The 18497-nt window shown below is 29.6% G+C and overlaps 2 protein-coding genes across 5 annotated transcripts in view; both read right to left on the bottom strand.

The window, feature by feature from the left end:
* LOC106687517 (UDP-glucosyltransferase 2) overlaps positions 1-11979 on the bottom strand; it is a 31588-nt gene extending 19609 nt beyond the window's left edge. The window contains exons 1-2 of one of the 2 annotated variants that reach the window (XM_067047913.1): positions 11901-11979; positions 2919-3176 (exon numbers count right to left, since the gene is read on the bottom strand). In XM_067047913.1, coding sequence (XP_066904014.1) covers positions 2919-3159 — 241 coding nt within the window. In that variant the 5' untranslated portion in view covers positions 3160-3176; positions 11901-11979. The remainder of the gene's footprint in view (positions 1-2918; positions 3177-11900) is intronic. The other variant, XM_067047914.1, reaches the window with a different exon arrangement.
* A 2121-nt stretch (positions 11980-14100) lies between these two features.
* Positions 14101-18497, bottom strand: part of LOC106687522 (UDP-glucosyltransferase 2) — a 22497-nt gene continuing 18100 nt past the window's right edge. For 2 of the 3 annotated variants that reach the window (XM_014431453.2, XM_014431452.2), the window contains exons 2-5: positions 17484-17728; positions 17164-17397; positions 15786-16141; positions 14101-14287 (exon numbers count right to left, since the gene is read on the bottom strand). In XM_014431453.2, the coding sequence (XP_014286939.1) occupies positions 15993-16141; positions 17164-17397; positions 17484-17715 (615 nt within the window). In that variant the 5' untranslated portion in view covers positions 17716-17728 and the 3' untranslated portion in view covers positions 14101-14287; positions 15786-15992. The remainder of the gene's footprint in view (positions 14288-15785; positions 16142-17163; positions 17398-17483; positions 17729-18497) is intronic. The other variant, XM_014431455.2, reaches the window with a different exon arrangement.

The raw sequence follows: 18497 nt of genomic DNA, 5'->3' as shown, positions 1-18497 counted from the left end.
AGCAAACTAAAATAGAAAGTATTATAGTTCAAAGTCGAAAGTATTAAAAGATAAGAGAGATCAAAAAGTCCTACATAGTAACAGATCTATTTATCTCTCAGTTTGTTTATGTTTTAGAGATTATACAAGTTCAAAGTCCCTTGTTTACATTCATCGATGGGATTAGAAGATAGAGGTCCTATATTTACAAAAAATAAACAGAATAGGACTGACTCCAAATTTATCTGAAACTCTCAAAGTTCAGGAAACTGAAGTAACTTTGGTGTAAATTTTTAAAAGCCTCCTTTCTAAATTAAAGTTCTTTTTGAAATTTGATTTTAATTTATTTTTTATTAGTATTTGTTTTTTTTTTTTAAAGTTTAGTCACGCTAAATGTTTTTGTGTTTGTGTTTATGTATTTTAAAACTGAAAAATTAATGGTTCTTTTGGCTACAAAATAGTTTAAACTATTTTCGGCCTCCTTTTTCTACAGTAAGATCTTCAATTACATTCACCATATATGGTACATTAAGTTTTATTATAATAGAATAATAACGATTTTACTTAGGGTATAGCGAAAAAAATAATTAAATAATATAAATGACAATAAACTACATTTGTAAATATTTCATAATATTTTTGTTTTCATTTTTTTCTTGATGTAATATTAAATGATATCGGTATTATTTTTTTTGTTATTTAATCTTTGAGATTTTGTCAATTTTCGATATTGACCTTTTCTATACGACCTTCATATCAGCAGAGGTGTATCAATAGTTCACCAATCTTATCAGTATATTCTGATTTCAAGAATAACTAGCAAAACTCAAGGATCTTCAATTTTCTTCTTCTTTTTTTTTTGTGGTCGAGCGTTTTTCAAAAGTCAGTGACAAGTTAATGTGACTAATAATTATGGTTATGCAATCTTATTCTTCTTCATATCCACAAGAACAAGAACTTTGGAATTTTATGTAATTTCATAGATCATTTGTTTTATTTTTATAACTACTATTACTACATTAGTAAGTTTCGGTTCACTACCTGCCTCCAATAAGTGGTTGTATTGAAGAAGCACTCAGTTATAAACCATTTATAGTCTCTTTGGTCTCATCCAACCTGACAGTAGGAAAACCTAACGAATTGGATCCGACTCACTATAGTATTTGATGAAGCTAATCTGTTTTCACAAAAACTATACAACACTTTCCTTTTGGTCCTCTACATAATGCTTTAATTTATTTGTACGTAGCCACATACAAAAAAATATTTACAGCTGCGAAAAAAATAGAAGAGTTACGACTATCGTATAAATGACAGAAACTTTTTGATTGAAATTAGATAGTGTGATAGTAACACTAATTCATAATCTCTCCTAGATGTTCATTGGCATCTGATAAAGTTTATCAGTGATTTTTTAAGATGACTGTTCTTTAAAGAAATCGCAATTAATATGTTATTTTATCTTTTATAGTCGCCAAAATGTTTTTAATTCGATGTTCAAATAATTTTAACTTTTGTTCTTCACTACAGTAGTAAGTAGTAGTCTTAAGGAATATAAGCTAAGACTACCAATGTAAATTTTCCTTGACTGAAAAATCTGATTGCATTAGACTGTATATTTAAACATAGCCAATTTATGTTTAATAATTTGGAAAAAAACACCATCTTTTATCGTAAATAATTTCTATTTTTCTGAGAGATCAATTATTGTTTTAATGAAAAATACACTAAAAAAATAATGAGCAAGTATAACTAATGTGCTATTAGTCTAACTTGTACTGTGGTGACTTATACTCTTTTTATTTTTTAAATCCTCATGAAAAAAATTGTATTAATGATTGTATTATTTAGTTGGTATACTTAATTTATGAAACAGGACACTGACGGTAGTAAATTTATTACCCAACCAGACGGTAGGGGAGGCTTGAGTATTATGGAATCATGGATCAAGTATCAAAGCCAGAAATAAGAAAATTTAGTTATTCAAAGAATAAAAATAAAAAACAAGCTACCAAAAATAAACTTCAGAATTGAAAATGAAATGAATATTTTTATTTTTTTTTCTCTGTTTTTCAATAACATTCTCAATCTTGGTCGAAAATCTTTATTACACTACTTTTATTCCAATTGAAAATAGTATTTTTTGTTTATAGCATATTTTATCTAATCAAAGAAAATAATCTGTGGCTTCTACTTCAATAAAGAACCTCACCGAATATATTGAATAATTTTATAGCAATATCCTCCTTAAATTTAAATCCGTTTATTTGATCTGGGGGATTTTGTATAAAGTATTTATACAGATTCTCTTTCAACAATCAAAATTTTACATTTTTGTATTATATTTCTATATTGGAAGAAAAAAATATTTCTAATAAGGTCTACAGATTACTAAATTATAATTAAAAGCGTAAAAAAAGATACTCCAAAATAAAGTCATTTTAAATTTTACGTTATATAAATTCCTAATTTAGTAATTAATTGATAAGCATTTTTTACACATCGAATATGGATATCATGGTATATATGGTAATATCATATCATGGTGAGTCAACATTTTCATAAAATATTCACAATTTTAATTTACCTTCATAACTCATTTTATTTTGATCGAAACATGAAAACATTTTTGTGATAATTTTTACACTTTTTTGTAACTCAGAGACCTTAAAAACTTTTTTCTTCCATTTATGTAAATACCAAATATCTGATAGGTGATGTAAAATTTGTTTTATTGTATTTATCATAATAATAATATTTTTCTTACACATACAGGCAGTTGAAATAGATCTATAAAAAATGCCATGTCAGGATCGAATAAATGAAAGTAAAACAAAAAATTAAAATTACTTCCATTCTCATTTGATAGTAAAATTTTAAATTAATATCCGAAGCAAATATTTGAAAAATAAAATACTTTATATTGTAATTTGACATACCTTCCCTGAATGGTAAATACTTTTTTATGTCGATTTGTGTGACTCCTTTCGGTGGTCCCTTTTCGTAGGCATAGCCAGTCACATAGACTATTTCATGACCTCTCTTAGTCAGCTCTTCAATGATAGGCCTGAACACGTAATGGTGGGACTTGGCAATGAGAGGGAAGAATGCCAGTATTCTCTTCGGAGAGACTTCAACATACAACGTTCCCGTCAGGAAGAGAAGTAATAACCACTTCATGACTTCTTCTGCCCAGTCTGTAATGAGAGTCATTATTGTAATAGTTTTATTGCATTAAAAATATAAATTCATTGTAGTTTATTGTAACATCTATTTATGATAGGCACCCTAAATCAATAGTAAATGGCTAAATCTTAACTTTGCCGACAATTTTGAACAGTTGCCCCACCCAAATAATATTTTTATTTTCCCAACTATATTAAGTTTTTTTTTTTTATTTCCCCTTTTGCGTTTGAATAGACTTTATTAAATTTATAATTTAAAACTTCTTGATACTTGAGAGCAATAAGCTGTTTCTAATTCAAACACTATCTTATAATCATAAAATCCTTAATATCTTTATATAATATACCTGATGATCTCCATTCCATCTTGCAAGATAACAAACTTACCATAGATAGACTTTTTAAGTTTCTACATCATTCCAAACTCTACCATAAAATTTAATCAAATCCGGCCGGAAACATGGATGTGCTACAGAGATGTATTAACCCGTCTTCGGATGGAACATACGTGACTCACTCACTATCATCTCATGAAGAAGGGAGGATGAACCGATGTGTATATGCTGCTGAAGTGATCTCGCTGTTGGGCACATTCCTACTGGGTTGCCCTGGAGTCTCACCGATTCTCTTCATGAGTAAAGGAAATTATCAGAGAAGACTCCACAACAGTAATGAATTTGTGAAGTGTAAATTGTAGTTGTTAACATGTAATGGTAATTGTGATTGTAAATTTCTCACTTTGTAATTTCAACTGACATTGTATGCCATGTATGTATGTAAATTTCTCATCTTGTAATTTCAATTGTATTTGTATTTCTACTGTATGAAAATGCCAATTGTAATCGAATTTGTAAATCAAGTGTAAATGGCCCGAGTGGTCGAAACACTTAAATAAATAAAAAATAAAAAATCATAAAATCCAAATTTCTTAGGTATCGGTTGTTGAGATGTTGGTTGTAAATTTCAGTAGTTCTCTGAGTAAAATATTTTATCACTATTTCACAGTTTGAAATATATTCTCAAATCATGATCCATTAAAATTGATAGTATATTTAGAAATAATTATGAACTAATTTCTTTCAATGAATTGCAATGTAAAACTGTCTGCAAAAGGTGATGGAAAAAAGTTCACAACGCAATAAATTCTCCGTAAAAACTTGGTAGTTTTCATATGGTAATTTTTTTTTAATGGCCCTCTTATATTTAATTTTATAGCTAATATTTCCTCGAGTATTGCCAGTAACTCAAATACGCAAAATTTAAAGAAATAATCGCTGCAAATTTTGGTATATAATAAGTATGTGCAGGTTTATTATGGGAGGTATATCTACTAAGGGCCGAATCAGCAACATTAATTGACGTTATGGAATGATTAAATATTATGCTCATTATGAATGATTTTATTTGAAACAAAGTGAGAACCATTGAATATCTCACGACAAATTTACTCTTAAATAAAAAATTAGATGTTTTATTATTATTATTAATTATTTATTTTTTCCTATTTAATTATTATTTTTTATTTATTTATATTTAAGATTCTATATAAGAGCCAATTAAATTGATTTACCAATAAGGCCCAATTGAACCCGTTCTAAGAGGCCATAAAGCTAGTGAGGCGCATTAAAAAAATATTTTTTTTACATATGTGTGAAAATGATCCGCCATATTATTTGTGCTGTATAATGTAAATTGTCATCATATAAACTATTTTTTGGGGGGTCTTACTAACAGACTGCCCTTCTCCCCTTAAGTAATGATGAGAGAGCAGCAAAAATCTTGGCTCTACGTTTAAACGTTTGGACTTAATACCTAATCTCGATGTAGTCCTAGGTAGCGGATCTGTTGCGGTGGGATATTATGAAAAGATACTGTAAGGTGGAATCTCATAGGTTTATGACGGAGATAGAGGTAATTTGATGGCATTTATTTCAGTCCTAAAATTTTAACTTTATTGCTCATGGTTTGTCGTATGATATTGGAGAGTTTTGGAGGCAATTAAGGAATAGTTGTTCACTGGTAAGCTATTCAGACCGTGGATATTACTTTAAGGAACACCATTAGATTGAGGAAAGAGGCACTGCTGTGATTTAATCTACGTAATCTGTCAGTGAGGGAGAAATGGATAAAGAAGAAAATATTAAATATTTAAAAAAAAAAAAAACCTTTTTCAATATATAGGATCTTTAGTAATAATAGAAACTTCAATTTGGATACATTTTATTTCAAATGTATTATATTATTTAAAAAAAAAACTATTGGAATAAAAGGTTTTTTTTTAAAATACTGAATCCACTTTACGGTTCTGTAAATATATATTTGTAACTAGCAAATACAGCCAGATGGCAAAGTTTATTAGTCGTATTCCACACCATTTCTTCTAAATTTGTGCAAAATTGGATAATATATTTTGCCAATCGTTGGATAATATATTTTTCATCTAATTTTTGCATTCCTTGTATCTCCTAATATTATTTTTAAATAGTTTCACAGTAATTTATCATAAACCCACTCTAATTTATCATATAATTCGAATTTAGTCTCTTCATCACTGTCTTTGGTTGAAGAATGAATATTTATCAATGCTATTTAAAACCAAGGTCTCTTAAATATTGTCACTGATATTTTATCACTAAAAAACATTACATCACTCAACCCGGAATACATCCGGGATTACATCCCAGTACCTAAAAAATAATTACTTGCCTTTCCTTAATAGGCTTTTCTCTGGCCCGTAAACCTGTTGCAGAGCCACAATAACTGTATTGTGTCGCTTAACCTCGTTTGCGTCCGATCTTAATTTACTGGTGGAAGTAATATTTCTTACGTTCCATTTGCCTATACTTAGATTTTTTATTTTCAAACGATAAGGGCTTAAATTTAAGTTATAGGATACTTATGTTTGGCTATGTTAATGATTTGATATTTTTGGGTGAAAACGAGGAAACTATAAAACTAATTAAAATCACGTTTAATAAGGAACTAAGTCTCGAAATAAATTCTGCTAAAAACAAAAAAATATGGTTAGCATTAGAAACGTGAGCAATTTCGATGATGCAGAAATGCATTTTTACAGGCTTAAGTAGTTAGGTTCTATGATAACTCGAACAAACTAATTAGGACATATAAGCGAGGTTATAACGATAAATTCTTGTACATTTTTAATTTCGAAATTGCCAGAAACTTAAATCTAAGAATTTACAAAGCTATTATCCTGTAACGGTTTACAGATGCAAAACGTGGCTTCTTACACTAAGGGAAGTGCAGCGCTCTAAGTATTTTTGAAAATAAAGGATGCTGTAAAATATAAAAGCGAAAAAGGCTGAGTTAACTGCTGACTTTTAAAGGCTACACAACACTAAATTGAGAGAGCTGCACCCAGTAAATATAGTTCGTGTTACAGCACACGATTAGTGAATGATATGGGCATTTAAAGTTGCAGGGTTTTGTAACGAACAAATCCCTAAAATTTTGATAAATACTGAACTGACGGGTTAGGGTCCTAAGTGCTGACCGAGACCTATGTGAGAGAATTGCATCAAGACTGATCATGCAGATTTGGGTTTGGACAGGGGTATGTGGACTGATGTATCAAGTGAGCGATCTATGGTATCGACATCAAACCTTCGGGTACACTAAACCTTTATTATTATTATTATTAATTATAAAAGAAATTAAGAACTTGTTAAAATGTCATCGCCTTATGATGTATTGCTTAAATAATTTTAAATTACGTTTTAAACATTTTGACAATTTTCCTGGCCTTATTAAAATTGACTAGCTGTTTTCCAAAATATAATATATAAAACAATTAACAAAAATGTACATTAAACGAAAGCAAAAATCAAACGTAAATGTTGAGTCAGTCTTGGAAAAGTAAATACATCAAATATATGATAATATTATTCTGCTAACATTTATTTTCGAAACGAGTGTCCTGAACAAACAGAATAAATAGACTTTTATCTTATTTAGTTTGATTGCTGCATAATTCAGTGTAAATAAGTATTGTTTTTACCGGCCTAAAAATTGATCAAGATTGAAAAAGAGTACCTATATATCCAATTTAAAATAATCATGTCCCACACGATGATCTGTAAGTTTTAGTAATTACTATATGTAGAGAAAAATACAGATACAAATCAACATCATGGTACGCCATCGTGGTCTTAATTTTTTAATTGGTATGAACGTTTATATTCAAAGAACTTCTGCTTACGTGAGCAAGACTCCACCGGACCACAAGGGATTGTATATCATTATACCCTCAGTACATCATGGATCTGATCAAAGCTAAGACGAGAGAGACAAAGTATTGTCAACTATCATAATTGTGGGGTAGTATCGTAGATGCATTGATGTAGTGCTACCTATTCATTTATTCAAAAACAGGACCAACGTTTTGTTGTCCAGCCTCCTGCCGTCTTCCATGTCACTGTCGCTGGAAAGTGTGCCAGCACCACATCTTCCGCCAGTACACTGGAACATCAAAGTGCTGACCGAATTCATTATCAGTTAAGATTCAAATTCCTGTCTCTTTCCAAGTAAGTATCCTTAGTGTTTCAGAATCACTCCAGGTTGATAGAACTTCACGGCTAAATTCTGAACGCCGTAGCTGGAGCAAGGTCAAGGTCCTTGCTAAAATTCCAATTTCCCTAAGGACTTGCGGGACTCCGTAATCTAGCAGTATCCATTTCACCATTAATCAAGACTAGGCTTTAGGAAAGTATTTTCTCACGTCCCTTCTTTTAGTGTTTTTGCATTATTATTTCGCTAATGAAGATATCGAATAATAAAAAAATATCTCAGGAGTGGATGAGTTGTAATGATTCAATAATAAAATGAAATTCTCTCTTTCTCTTTCTCTCTCTCTCCTCCCTCCCTCCCTCTCTCTCTCCCTCTTTTTTTTCAAAATAGTGCAAGCAGGAAAAAAAAGAAAATTAAAGTCATTATCCCTGCTTTTTAATTAGTACTTCAATTTATAAAAATAAATTTCCACCTTATATGCTAAAAATTACACGGTGATCACTAAAACTTTTTCATAATATATTGATATTAATTAATATATTTTTGTTAAATTTTACCTACAAATGTTTATAAAAAAACTTTTTAAATGAAAAACCTAGTACTGAAATATAATTTTATTTGAAAAACTAATTATGTCTACTCGTCACCTTTTCTATTATTATTCTTTGTTGTTTCTGTAAATGTATTATTAAGTTAATAAGGACATAAATTAAACGATATTATTAAATATTTAACTTTAAAATTAAGTTTATATAAACAAAAATATTTTTAAACTAACAATAAATCTAGAAGTTGTTCCAGCAGGATCGAACAAATTACTAACAGTCCAGTACCAGTGGTTGGCCTTGGACAGTGGATGCCTCTCAAAATCTTGTTTTTTCCTTAAACAATTATCTATGAGGAAAATTTGACAAAGAACCAGATATATCTAACGGACTTTTAGCATAAAAACTAATAATAAATTCTCAAATTTAACAATATAATTTTAATTTTTTCTTCTATCTGGAAGTTTCATTTAAACTATACTTAAAACTGAGCCATCAACTAAAAGAAATATTTTAAATTGTAGTCTAGTTTAGAATTTTTCCGTTGCTTTTTTCATCGTAATATCTTGAGTTTTGACCCAATAAACAATGAGATGTTGTTATATAGACTAGATGAATAAATATAAAATTAAATAAAGATTGTACTGTTTTGATACTAGTTATATTATTGCTATATATTTAAATATTGAGTAATCATCCTTAAGTAGCTTTTAGTGATATGATCATCCTATTATATTGAAAAAGTTGACGAATTTCTTAAAAGTTTGGATACTTTTGTAATATGGAGAAAAAATAATAATAATATTAAATATTTATGGAACGATCATATCAATCTTAACAAAACATTTCGATTTATTTTATTTACAATTATTCTATCTTTTTACTTGAATTATGTTCGCTGAAACAACATAATAGTGGTAGAATTCCGAGATTTTTCCTTATCAATTTTTACTTTCACTTCCTTATGTGTGGATTATAAAGAACGGTAAGTTTTTGCGATAATGCAAAATTTCGAATTCTAGTTTTCGACAGAAATACACGTTTTGAGGTCCCGTAAGTTCAAATAACCAAGTCTCGCATAATGGCCTGTGTGTGAACAGTCGAGCTCAAAAATGAAAAGTTATACGAAACTGCAATTACATATTTAAAGTGAATATATGCCTCGGACGTAACAGCAACATTTTCGACAAAATCGGCCAATTTTTTTCAATCAATTTTCATGTTTAATCGATTTTATCTAATCTGTTTCGCATTGTAATAATTTTAATTACCTTTAGTGACTCAATGAGAAATTTACTCGTCTTTACTCATTCAAACAGTTTGAGAGTAATGAAATGTCGAATTTTTCAAAAACTCTTCATGTAAACTAATTCTCAAAAAAAAAAAAAAAATGGCTAGTTTTCATCATCAGCAATAATAAATAATGGAAAAATACGTGATATTTATGATGATGTTATACGAATGTAATGAATAACTAAGAGAGAAAAATAAAAATAGAAATTCGAACAGGAAAGACCATCCGATCTTTCCCAAATGCATTACGGCTTTGTCATCTATCTATAGGCATTATTTATTATTTATTATCTCTCCATTCATTATAAAGAAACTATAATTGAACCTCTTTACTCTCAACAAAGTTAATTTTAGTGCTCCAGCATTTCGGCCTTTAGGACATTAAGGAGACAATTGATTAAAAACGTTAAGCATTTACAAGTCAATCGACCATATATAATAAAATATTTAATTTCAATTCAAAAACAATTTTAAAAAAAATTCTAACCAAGCACAATAACAATATTAACAATAAAACAGTTGAATGTAGTTTTCATAGTACTATTTTTTACTGTGTTTGGATAGAAGAAAAATTAAAATTGTCAGAGTTTTGAATGCAATTAAGGAATGGTTATTCACTGATAGTACACATTTTTGATCAGTAGATTTGGTGAGGTCAGTGTGAGGCTTGCTCAGAATGGCAGCTGTGTAAATATTGTAGGACTGTGGGTATTACTGAAACTTACTTATTTGGGTATTACTCAGTAAATTGAGAAAAGAGGCAGTGCTTTAATATGATTCACGTAATCTGTCTCTGAGGTAGGAAAGTATAAAGTAAGAAGTACAAAATATTTTGTTTTTTTAAGTTTTTCAGTTTTTAAGTTATAGGATCTTTAAAATTTAAAACTTTGAATGCATATTGCTCTAAAACATTCATTACACAATATACTTTTTAAAACATTAGTGAAATAAAAGGAACTTTTTTAAAAAAAAATGGATATACTTGGGAACCCCAATCACAACCCGAAGACTGAAGCCCAAGCTGCTGCAGGACAACCTGTTTTAAGTTCTATATTTATCAATTATGTTATTTTCACTCTATTTTTTGATTTTATCTAAATTTATTACTTTCTCTTTATCTTATTCTTAAATTCACTTTCTTTTTTTCCATTAGAAGTCAATCTGTTTGTTAAATCCGTAAATGTCATTGTTTTTATTATTAACTTAAGTTTCATCATTTATAAAAAATTATTATTTTAATATATTTATTTTATCATAATTTTTTGTTTTATTTATAACATTGAGCATAGTTAGGGGTGATTTTTTGAATATGTACCTCTTACATTAAGTATGTGTGGGCCATCTGGTCGATCTAGTATTAAACAAATAGATAAAAAGAATGGACCCAATTTATCGTTTTGTAAATATATATTTGTAAGTAGTAAAAAACGGTTGTTTTTTTTCGATGGAAAAGTTTAATAGTCGTATTCTATTATCGGTCCTAAATCCATGCAAACTTTCTATATCGATCGTTGGATAATATACTTCTTCTCTTATAATCTTTGTGTTCCCATCACCTAATATTAGATTCAAACAGTTTCACAGTAATTTATCGCAAACCTCTAAAATTTGTATTTGTTATTCCCATCTCTACAAACAATTAAATACAAGTCATTATAATAATAGAAAATTAAAAAAATTTTAATCAAAAAATAATTAAAAATTAAGACAAAAGAATATCATTTGCCTCCAAGAACAACCCAAAATATTCTTAATGTGATTTATAATCGTATATATTAATCCAAGAAAATATTTATTTTATATGTGAAGTAATTATAGATTTTTAATCTTTTTTTTTATTTTATTTTGTGCTCAAACAGAGTTAAACATCGAAATGTGTGTTGGGAGGAACATATAAAATTATTGAGAAAGGAAGAAACGGGAAGATAATCGTAGGAAAGGAAAAAAAAAAATAAGATATTCCATGTTTTACATAATAAATTTTTTTAAATTTCACATTATAATACAGTTTTAAGTTTTTGAACATTGATTATATTGTTAGCTAGAAATATTCCATGACCTTAAGAGGCAAGATGATGCTCGGGGTGAATGCTCTCGTTTAGAATGTTTTAATTAAACGCCATGTTGTGTTTCTTATAGATGTTTTCTATGTTAAATGCAACTTACATAACAAATTAAACTCCAAGTACGAAATAAAATCCTAAACTCTGGTAATTATATCATAGTTCATATATAGGTTATATTTTATGTACAGAATATATCCTTTCAGCATATTATTAAAACTTTGAATTCTTATTCAATTATACATCCGAGATGATAGAAGATAACAAATCAAAATATAAATAAAAATGAGCTTAGATCTAATTCTTACCTTACATGTGTCAGCCAACGAAGATCAATCTAACAACGTTCTGATGAAGTCTGCGGCGCCTACTGAAGGAAGATCTAACCCTGCAGCAGCCGGCCTTGACTAGGTATTATAAATTCTGTATTCCTAATCGTATAATTAATATTATTTTCTCCTAAAGATAACCCCAATCAATACGGATGATTAAAACTGTTCTTTTCATCTTTATTTATATTTTAAAAGTTATTTCCAAAAAAAATAAATAAATAAAAATAGTAATACATAACGTATTTTTAGTAAATCATCCAATTCAATTTGGAAACGGTGCTCACAAAAATATAATGATTCATTTTTTATGTTTGTCCTATATTCAGAGTTGAACAGATTATCATTAATTTTTTAGAGGTTCATTTTGTATTTTTTTTTCAGACGTCTGAGTTATAATTTGTAGCTTCCTGGTTTATAACGATATAAAGATCAGAAAAAAAACACATGATAAATAGAAAGTACAATATTTTCTATTTAACATGCCAGTTATATCATTTTCAGTTTATTTAAGCCTCTACTTAATGGTAATTAAAAAAAATTGTTAACCTTTTTAAATTAAGACTCGATTTAAATTTTTTTGTTCTGCGTATATCATTTATTCTATACTTTAACCCTAAGATGTTTCTGACCTATCTGTCACATGTTTTTGTTTTCTAATGGGTCTTCATACGTTGTGATTTTAAATATCTCAAACTTTTAGAAAACATTAACTTACTGCATTGTAATAAATGGTTAAATTTTCACCGTTGAGACATTATTTTTTTTTTTTTCCGAAATTTTAAAATCACGCTGAATAAGTAACTTTGATAGCGCTCATACATTCAATCTAAAGTAATCCCGAAAGAAAACACTTTAATAACAGCTTTTTCAGAAAACATTTTTACAGAGAAATGGCAGAAAAGAAAAATATATAACTGTTAAAATTACATAATTTTTTATCGGCTCTTAGGGACCATTGGAAATAATTCCAGGATACGAGTAGAATATTTTCGGATAAAGAATCACCATAAAAAAATTGGTTATAATCTGTGATCCTATCATGGTACCTTCTTAGTCTTATGTTATAGTTAAGTAGCTTGTTTCGCAACAAAAGTGAATATCTGTCGTCAAGAAGAAATAGCAGTTGATGATTGTTTTGTCTTGCCAGGTTTCTTTAGTTTCTTAAATTATTTTTAATGATAAGTTTTTGATCTTTAAGCTCCCATCATTATCTCTGATTCAAATGAAATTTCAGTAATATTTTGTTTTTAGTTCAGGAATTGTAAAGAGTATAATGGGATACAAGAGACGTTGGGGTGCGGGGATAACCAATCAAAGAAAAATCCGGCTTTTTATTGTAGATTATTCCTGCAATTGTTACAACGAAGACAGAGCTTAAGCCCTTAAATTCTCTTCATCCATTGTTTGTTTATTCTACTTGTTCTTTCAGTGCTGAGTACCATTATTACAGGAGGAAACACCAAGGAACCGAGTTAGAATCTGGCTGAGACAGATGATTAACTCTGTTACTGTAACCGTGAGTCAACCCTGTCAGTTCGGGAGTCCTCCGGGGTCCACTTAGCCTCATAATGTTGGTACTAAAGGTTATAAATTTTAAGCGACGATACGTAGACAATTTTATCTTATCATTTATGAGTTTATTTTATATTTACCATTTATTACCCAAAACCAATAAAATCGACGAACAGTTCCCTGTTTTTACAGTCTTGTATGAGGATTCCTTGTCGTTTGTCGAGATGTAGTCCATGTAACGGATCTGTTCGACAGGAATAAGTGGATTTCTATTAAAGGATACTGTAGGGCAAGAGGTCATGGTTTAACGACGCAGGGTAAATGTGATTTGGTGGTATTTATTGGAATTAATTTTAATCCTCCAATTTTGACACCATTCTTCAAGGGTGGTAATGTGGGATTGGAGAGTTTGGGATACAATGTAAGGATCATTGTTCACTGACAATAGGCATGTGTCATCGGATTACGTGGTGAGGATAGTGTTAGGTTGGGTTAGGATGTCAGCTGTGATTTTTTCTTTTAAATGGGTAAATAGTTTGGAAAAAAGGATAATCCATAATTATTATTGCTACAAACACTAGGTAAATAAAGTAATCCAGTAGTTTTTTAGTTTTTATTTTAATTACAAATGTTAAATATTACAAACAATACATTGACATTCCCTTTATTATTATTTTATTTCTTAATTTTGATGTCAATTTTTTCTATTTATTATATTACTTTTCATTTCATTTAAATGATCAGCATTTAAATACTTTTACGTAGAGATCAATAAGTTATTCTTTCCCTAGTATAATTTAGATTAATTCTAGATAATTTGTAGTTGAACTTCAAAAACAGCCGAGGAATACCTAAAAAAAATCATGTTATTCCAATCTGCAAAATTAAAACAAACGTATATATTTATGAACTTTTAAAATATTGATAAGTCATTTAATGATTATTAAGTATGGCCTATTTACATCCTGAGATAACTAAATTTACAGAGTTGTACATTACATTCAGTAGTATATTATTTTAAACCTAAATTTTATTTTTAAATTATCAATATAGTTCTGATCAGGTAGCAGTAGTTAAAGAGTTGACATCTACTGGATAGTGCTCTCTATGTAAATACTAATAATATATTAATAATAATAGGTGTTAGAGCTTTCCAGTGGTGGACTTCTCTTTTGGTTCCCGCTATTAGGTTAGTCTAAAATTAAGATTTTAAGTTTTAGTAAAGTGACATTTCATAACCGTCCCGTGATCTTGACTTAGCCAGTGGTGCTAGTCTTAGATAGTGAATTGGTGATGTTAGTGGGCAGTGTGGTACTTCCCCTTCGACCACTTTGAGCGTCACAGTACCAGAGATAACAGCATTCGTAGCCTGACTCCTGAAAATGCGTGTCTTTCCTCCTCCGAAGACGAAGAACAACAAGAAACCACCACAGGAAGGAAGACGTCTCTGACCCAGGGACAATTTGTTACCCCTAATAAGAAGGATACCTGTACTGATTTGTACAATAGTAACTTGTACTTTAGTACTTTTTAACTCCTGTAATATCACTAATACCCCTCCCTATTATGAAAAGAAACAAGTATTAGTGCAATTACCTCGTTGTTTCTATACTTGTACTATGAACTAATACTATTAGCTTTCATTATGAAACAGGACCCAGGACGATCTTGTTTTAATAAATAAATTTAAAAAATAGATTAAGGTGGTTCCATTTCATTTTGTGAAAAAAAAATTTTTTTCTTAACTAATATTTTTCTTAATTTTTGTTTTATTTTTTATTAAATAAATACTCCTTGAGATTGTTTTTACCATTAATTGGAAAGATCGTAGAGTTGTTTTTATAAACTACTTGACTGTTCGTGATATTTGCTTCAATTTCTTAAGCATCAGGAAAATTATTTTTATGATTTATTTTCTCATCGACCAGGAAAATGCTATGCATTATATAAAACATAGTAAATACTGAATAGTAATAACCGATTCTGATTATATGAGGATAAATAAAAATCAAATAATAAATAAAGAATCCGATACTTGGCTTCCCTAAACTGACTTATTTTCTCTTTGTAATTATTTATCTTCTTGATATACTATATATACCTTTCAAGGGACTTCTGGAAAGACTGATTCAATTCTCGGTTTTGTTTTTCAAATTTTATTAGCTTCTCTGATGAAGTCCCTTGGAAGGCAAGACTGAGTTCGAGGAAAATGTTAAGTATATCAGCTCTGTTAACAAAGTCAGAATAACTATCAAGGTAACTTTATGAAAGACGCTAAAAAATATCAAATTTAATCATAGGTTATAAGTGAATTAAAGACGTAGAATATAAAAATAAAAAAGATGATACCTTCGGTAGAGGTTTCTTAGGTTTGATAGTAACTCCACCAATATCCTTCCTGTGAGGTGGCTTCGGGACCGGAAAACCCACGACATTGTGATAGTTCACCAAGATGAGACTCCTGTTACACAGTAGCTGCATGAATGGAGGCCTGCTCTCGTGGCCTGTGTAGTTGAAATACTTGCTGACAACGTTTTCCATTTGGTTCATGTAGTATTACCCTCCGATTGTTGACACTGCATACACATATGTATTATGCACTCTCTCCCAGAAGTTCATATTTTCAGTGAACTCAGCTTTGAAGTCCACTTGATAGGAAGGATTATCTGACAGTCCTGCCAATTCATTCATCCATGCATAATCACCTTCAATCCGAATAAAGTACACAGTTTTAAATATATCAGTAGGGTTTAATATATTCTCATGCTAAGTTATACACTGATATTTATTAATTTGTTCTTTTCTAAATGCAATATCTTTATTCGCCAGTATTATAAATAGCATATTAACTTGTTCATCTAATTGATTCAAATTAAATATTAGCCGCAATATATAAATATAATAGTACTATATTGTATACTATAATTATCTTGTATATTGGTATAATGGTATTGAAATAATAAATACACTGGAATAATGATCAATTTATATGTTACTGTCACATAACTCCATCCCAAAAATTGCTGAAATGGTATAGAGAAGAATTTTTTAATTGGTTCATAAAAAAATACAGGGTACAACAGGTACCCACATTCCATAAAAGTGTGTTTCTTGGAGAATGGTGTTGATCACTAAAATAATGAGATTAAGTATGGTGTGCCTTTATGCCTTAGTGCACCCGATTTACTCCAAATTCTGACAACTTTCCTTTCCTTAACTAAGTTGGGTATATTAAAGAAGTATCTGGTATAGTCATACCGGCATTATAGAACTAGCTCCTCGACTTTCCTGAAAGCACACCTATTGTACTAGCCGACTGCTACTTATAGATGGACGGATGTACCGCTTACAGCTCACTACTAATATCTACAAAATAGCATCAGAAGAGATGGTTAGAAATCCAAAACAAACTGCACTAAGTAGGATGGAAGCCGTTCATACAACCCCCAAACATTCTTAAGTACTTCTTTAGCGGAGATAACCCAGGATTTTCAATAAAATGATTCGAATTTTATGGTGCATTCTTATTGCAAAACCATGATTATAACTAATGTTTCTTACAATACATGAAACAGTATTTAATTATCGTTCTAAAACTATATTTTCGTCATTCACACCAATGACCACCAATCTGGGTACGTAGTGGCGACAATCTCAACTTTTTTAAATTTCAAGACTAAAAAACATGTGATGTTAATGTTATAATGAACATGTTTTTTTTTCTTACCTACTGAAACAATGTCTATTCCTATAGCATTGAACTTGTGCATAAAGGCAGATAAGTATTCTTGAATTACATAGCTCTCAAACAAAACAGCATCGAACTTCTCATCCGAGTGTATCAGCTTCTGCACCGTTGGACATTCCAAAATTAACTTTGATAAAACAAAAGAGAATCCGAAAGTCTTTTGCATATCCTCAATGATAGTAGTGTCGACAAAGTCCAGTATGTTTACGGTTGCTATAAAAACAAAATTTTAAATTATTTATGTTTAGTAAATTAAGTAGTTATAAATAATTTAAGATGAGAGTTCATAGTTATCATACAGTGGAAGTCAGGCAATTCGCCAGATATGTCAACCTGTACAATTCCAGCTGGAACTGGTCCTTCGTAAGGATATGCCGTGTAGTAGACCACCTCGTGCCCTCTCCTTCCCAACGTTTCCATAATAGGCCTGAAGACATAGTGGTGCGATTTACTTGCCATCGGGAAGAGAGCCAAGAATCTAGCGGCTTCAGAGTAGCCTACCAAGAGGGAAGTTACTAACCACAATTTCATTGTTTTTGGTAGTCTGCAAGTTTCAAATGAAAAAAAAAAAATGTATTAACTTTTGGCATTAGAAGGAAGCGAATATTAATGAATAAAAGAAAAGAATATCAATAGAAACAAATAATAACTTTAAGTGATTTATGATTGATAATAATTTATATAAATATTTTCAAAAAATCTTGTTGAAAAATTAATATGTTTGCCCTTACTACACATTGTGCGATATTTATGAATTTATTAGTCTTCATATTATCTTCAATGAACAAAAGTTTTTAAGAAATCTAATTGATATATTAATATCTTTATTTTATATTAAAATTGATAAGTGTTTTTAATATTATAGGCAAAGATCTCAGTAGAAATTGTTACTGTTTGAAGTTAAGAAACCATAAATTCAACAGAAATTTTTTTAAAATTTATTTATTGATATTTACAACTGTATAAAAAAATACAACAGGTAAATTTGATCATAATGACATAAGATATGATACAGGATGTAGAGAAACTACCCAGTAGTAGAACTCCAAAAACAGTTAACAATATAAAATCATGAAGTCATCTTCTTTTCAGGCGCCTCGGAGGATTGCCAGGAATGGAAGAGGAAGCAAGGTTAGAAACTAGTGGGTTTGGGTGGTTAGGGAGTTTATTATCATCAAATTTTAACCTTCAATTTGTGTCTATTAATAAAATATATTATTTAGGCATTGCTTAATATCCTTTTATTACCATAAAATATAATTATGGATTAAGAAAACCAGTTTTTCTATAATTGTTAGAAGGTCTATTAGGTA

The sequence above is a fragment of the Halyomorpha halys genome, unplaced genomic scaffold, assembly GCF_000696795.3.
Source record: "Halyomorpha halys isolate HHAL.00 unplaced genomic scaffold, Hhal_1.1 Scaffold975.1, whole genome shotgun sequence".
In the NCBI taxonomy this organism is placed as follows: Eukaryota; Metazoa; Arthropoda; class Insecta; order Hemiptera; family Pentatomidae; genus Halyomorpha; species Halyomorpha halys.
Note: the sequence above shows the minus strand (reverse complement) of the source record. Positions and strands in the feature narration are given on the sequence as shown.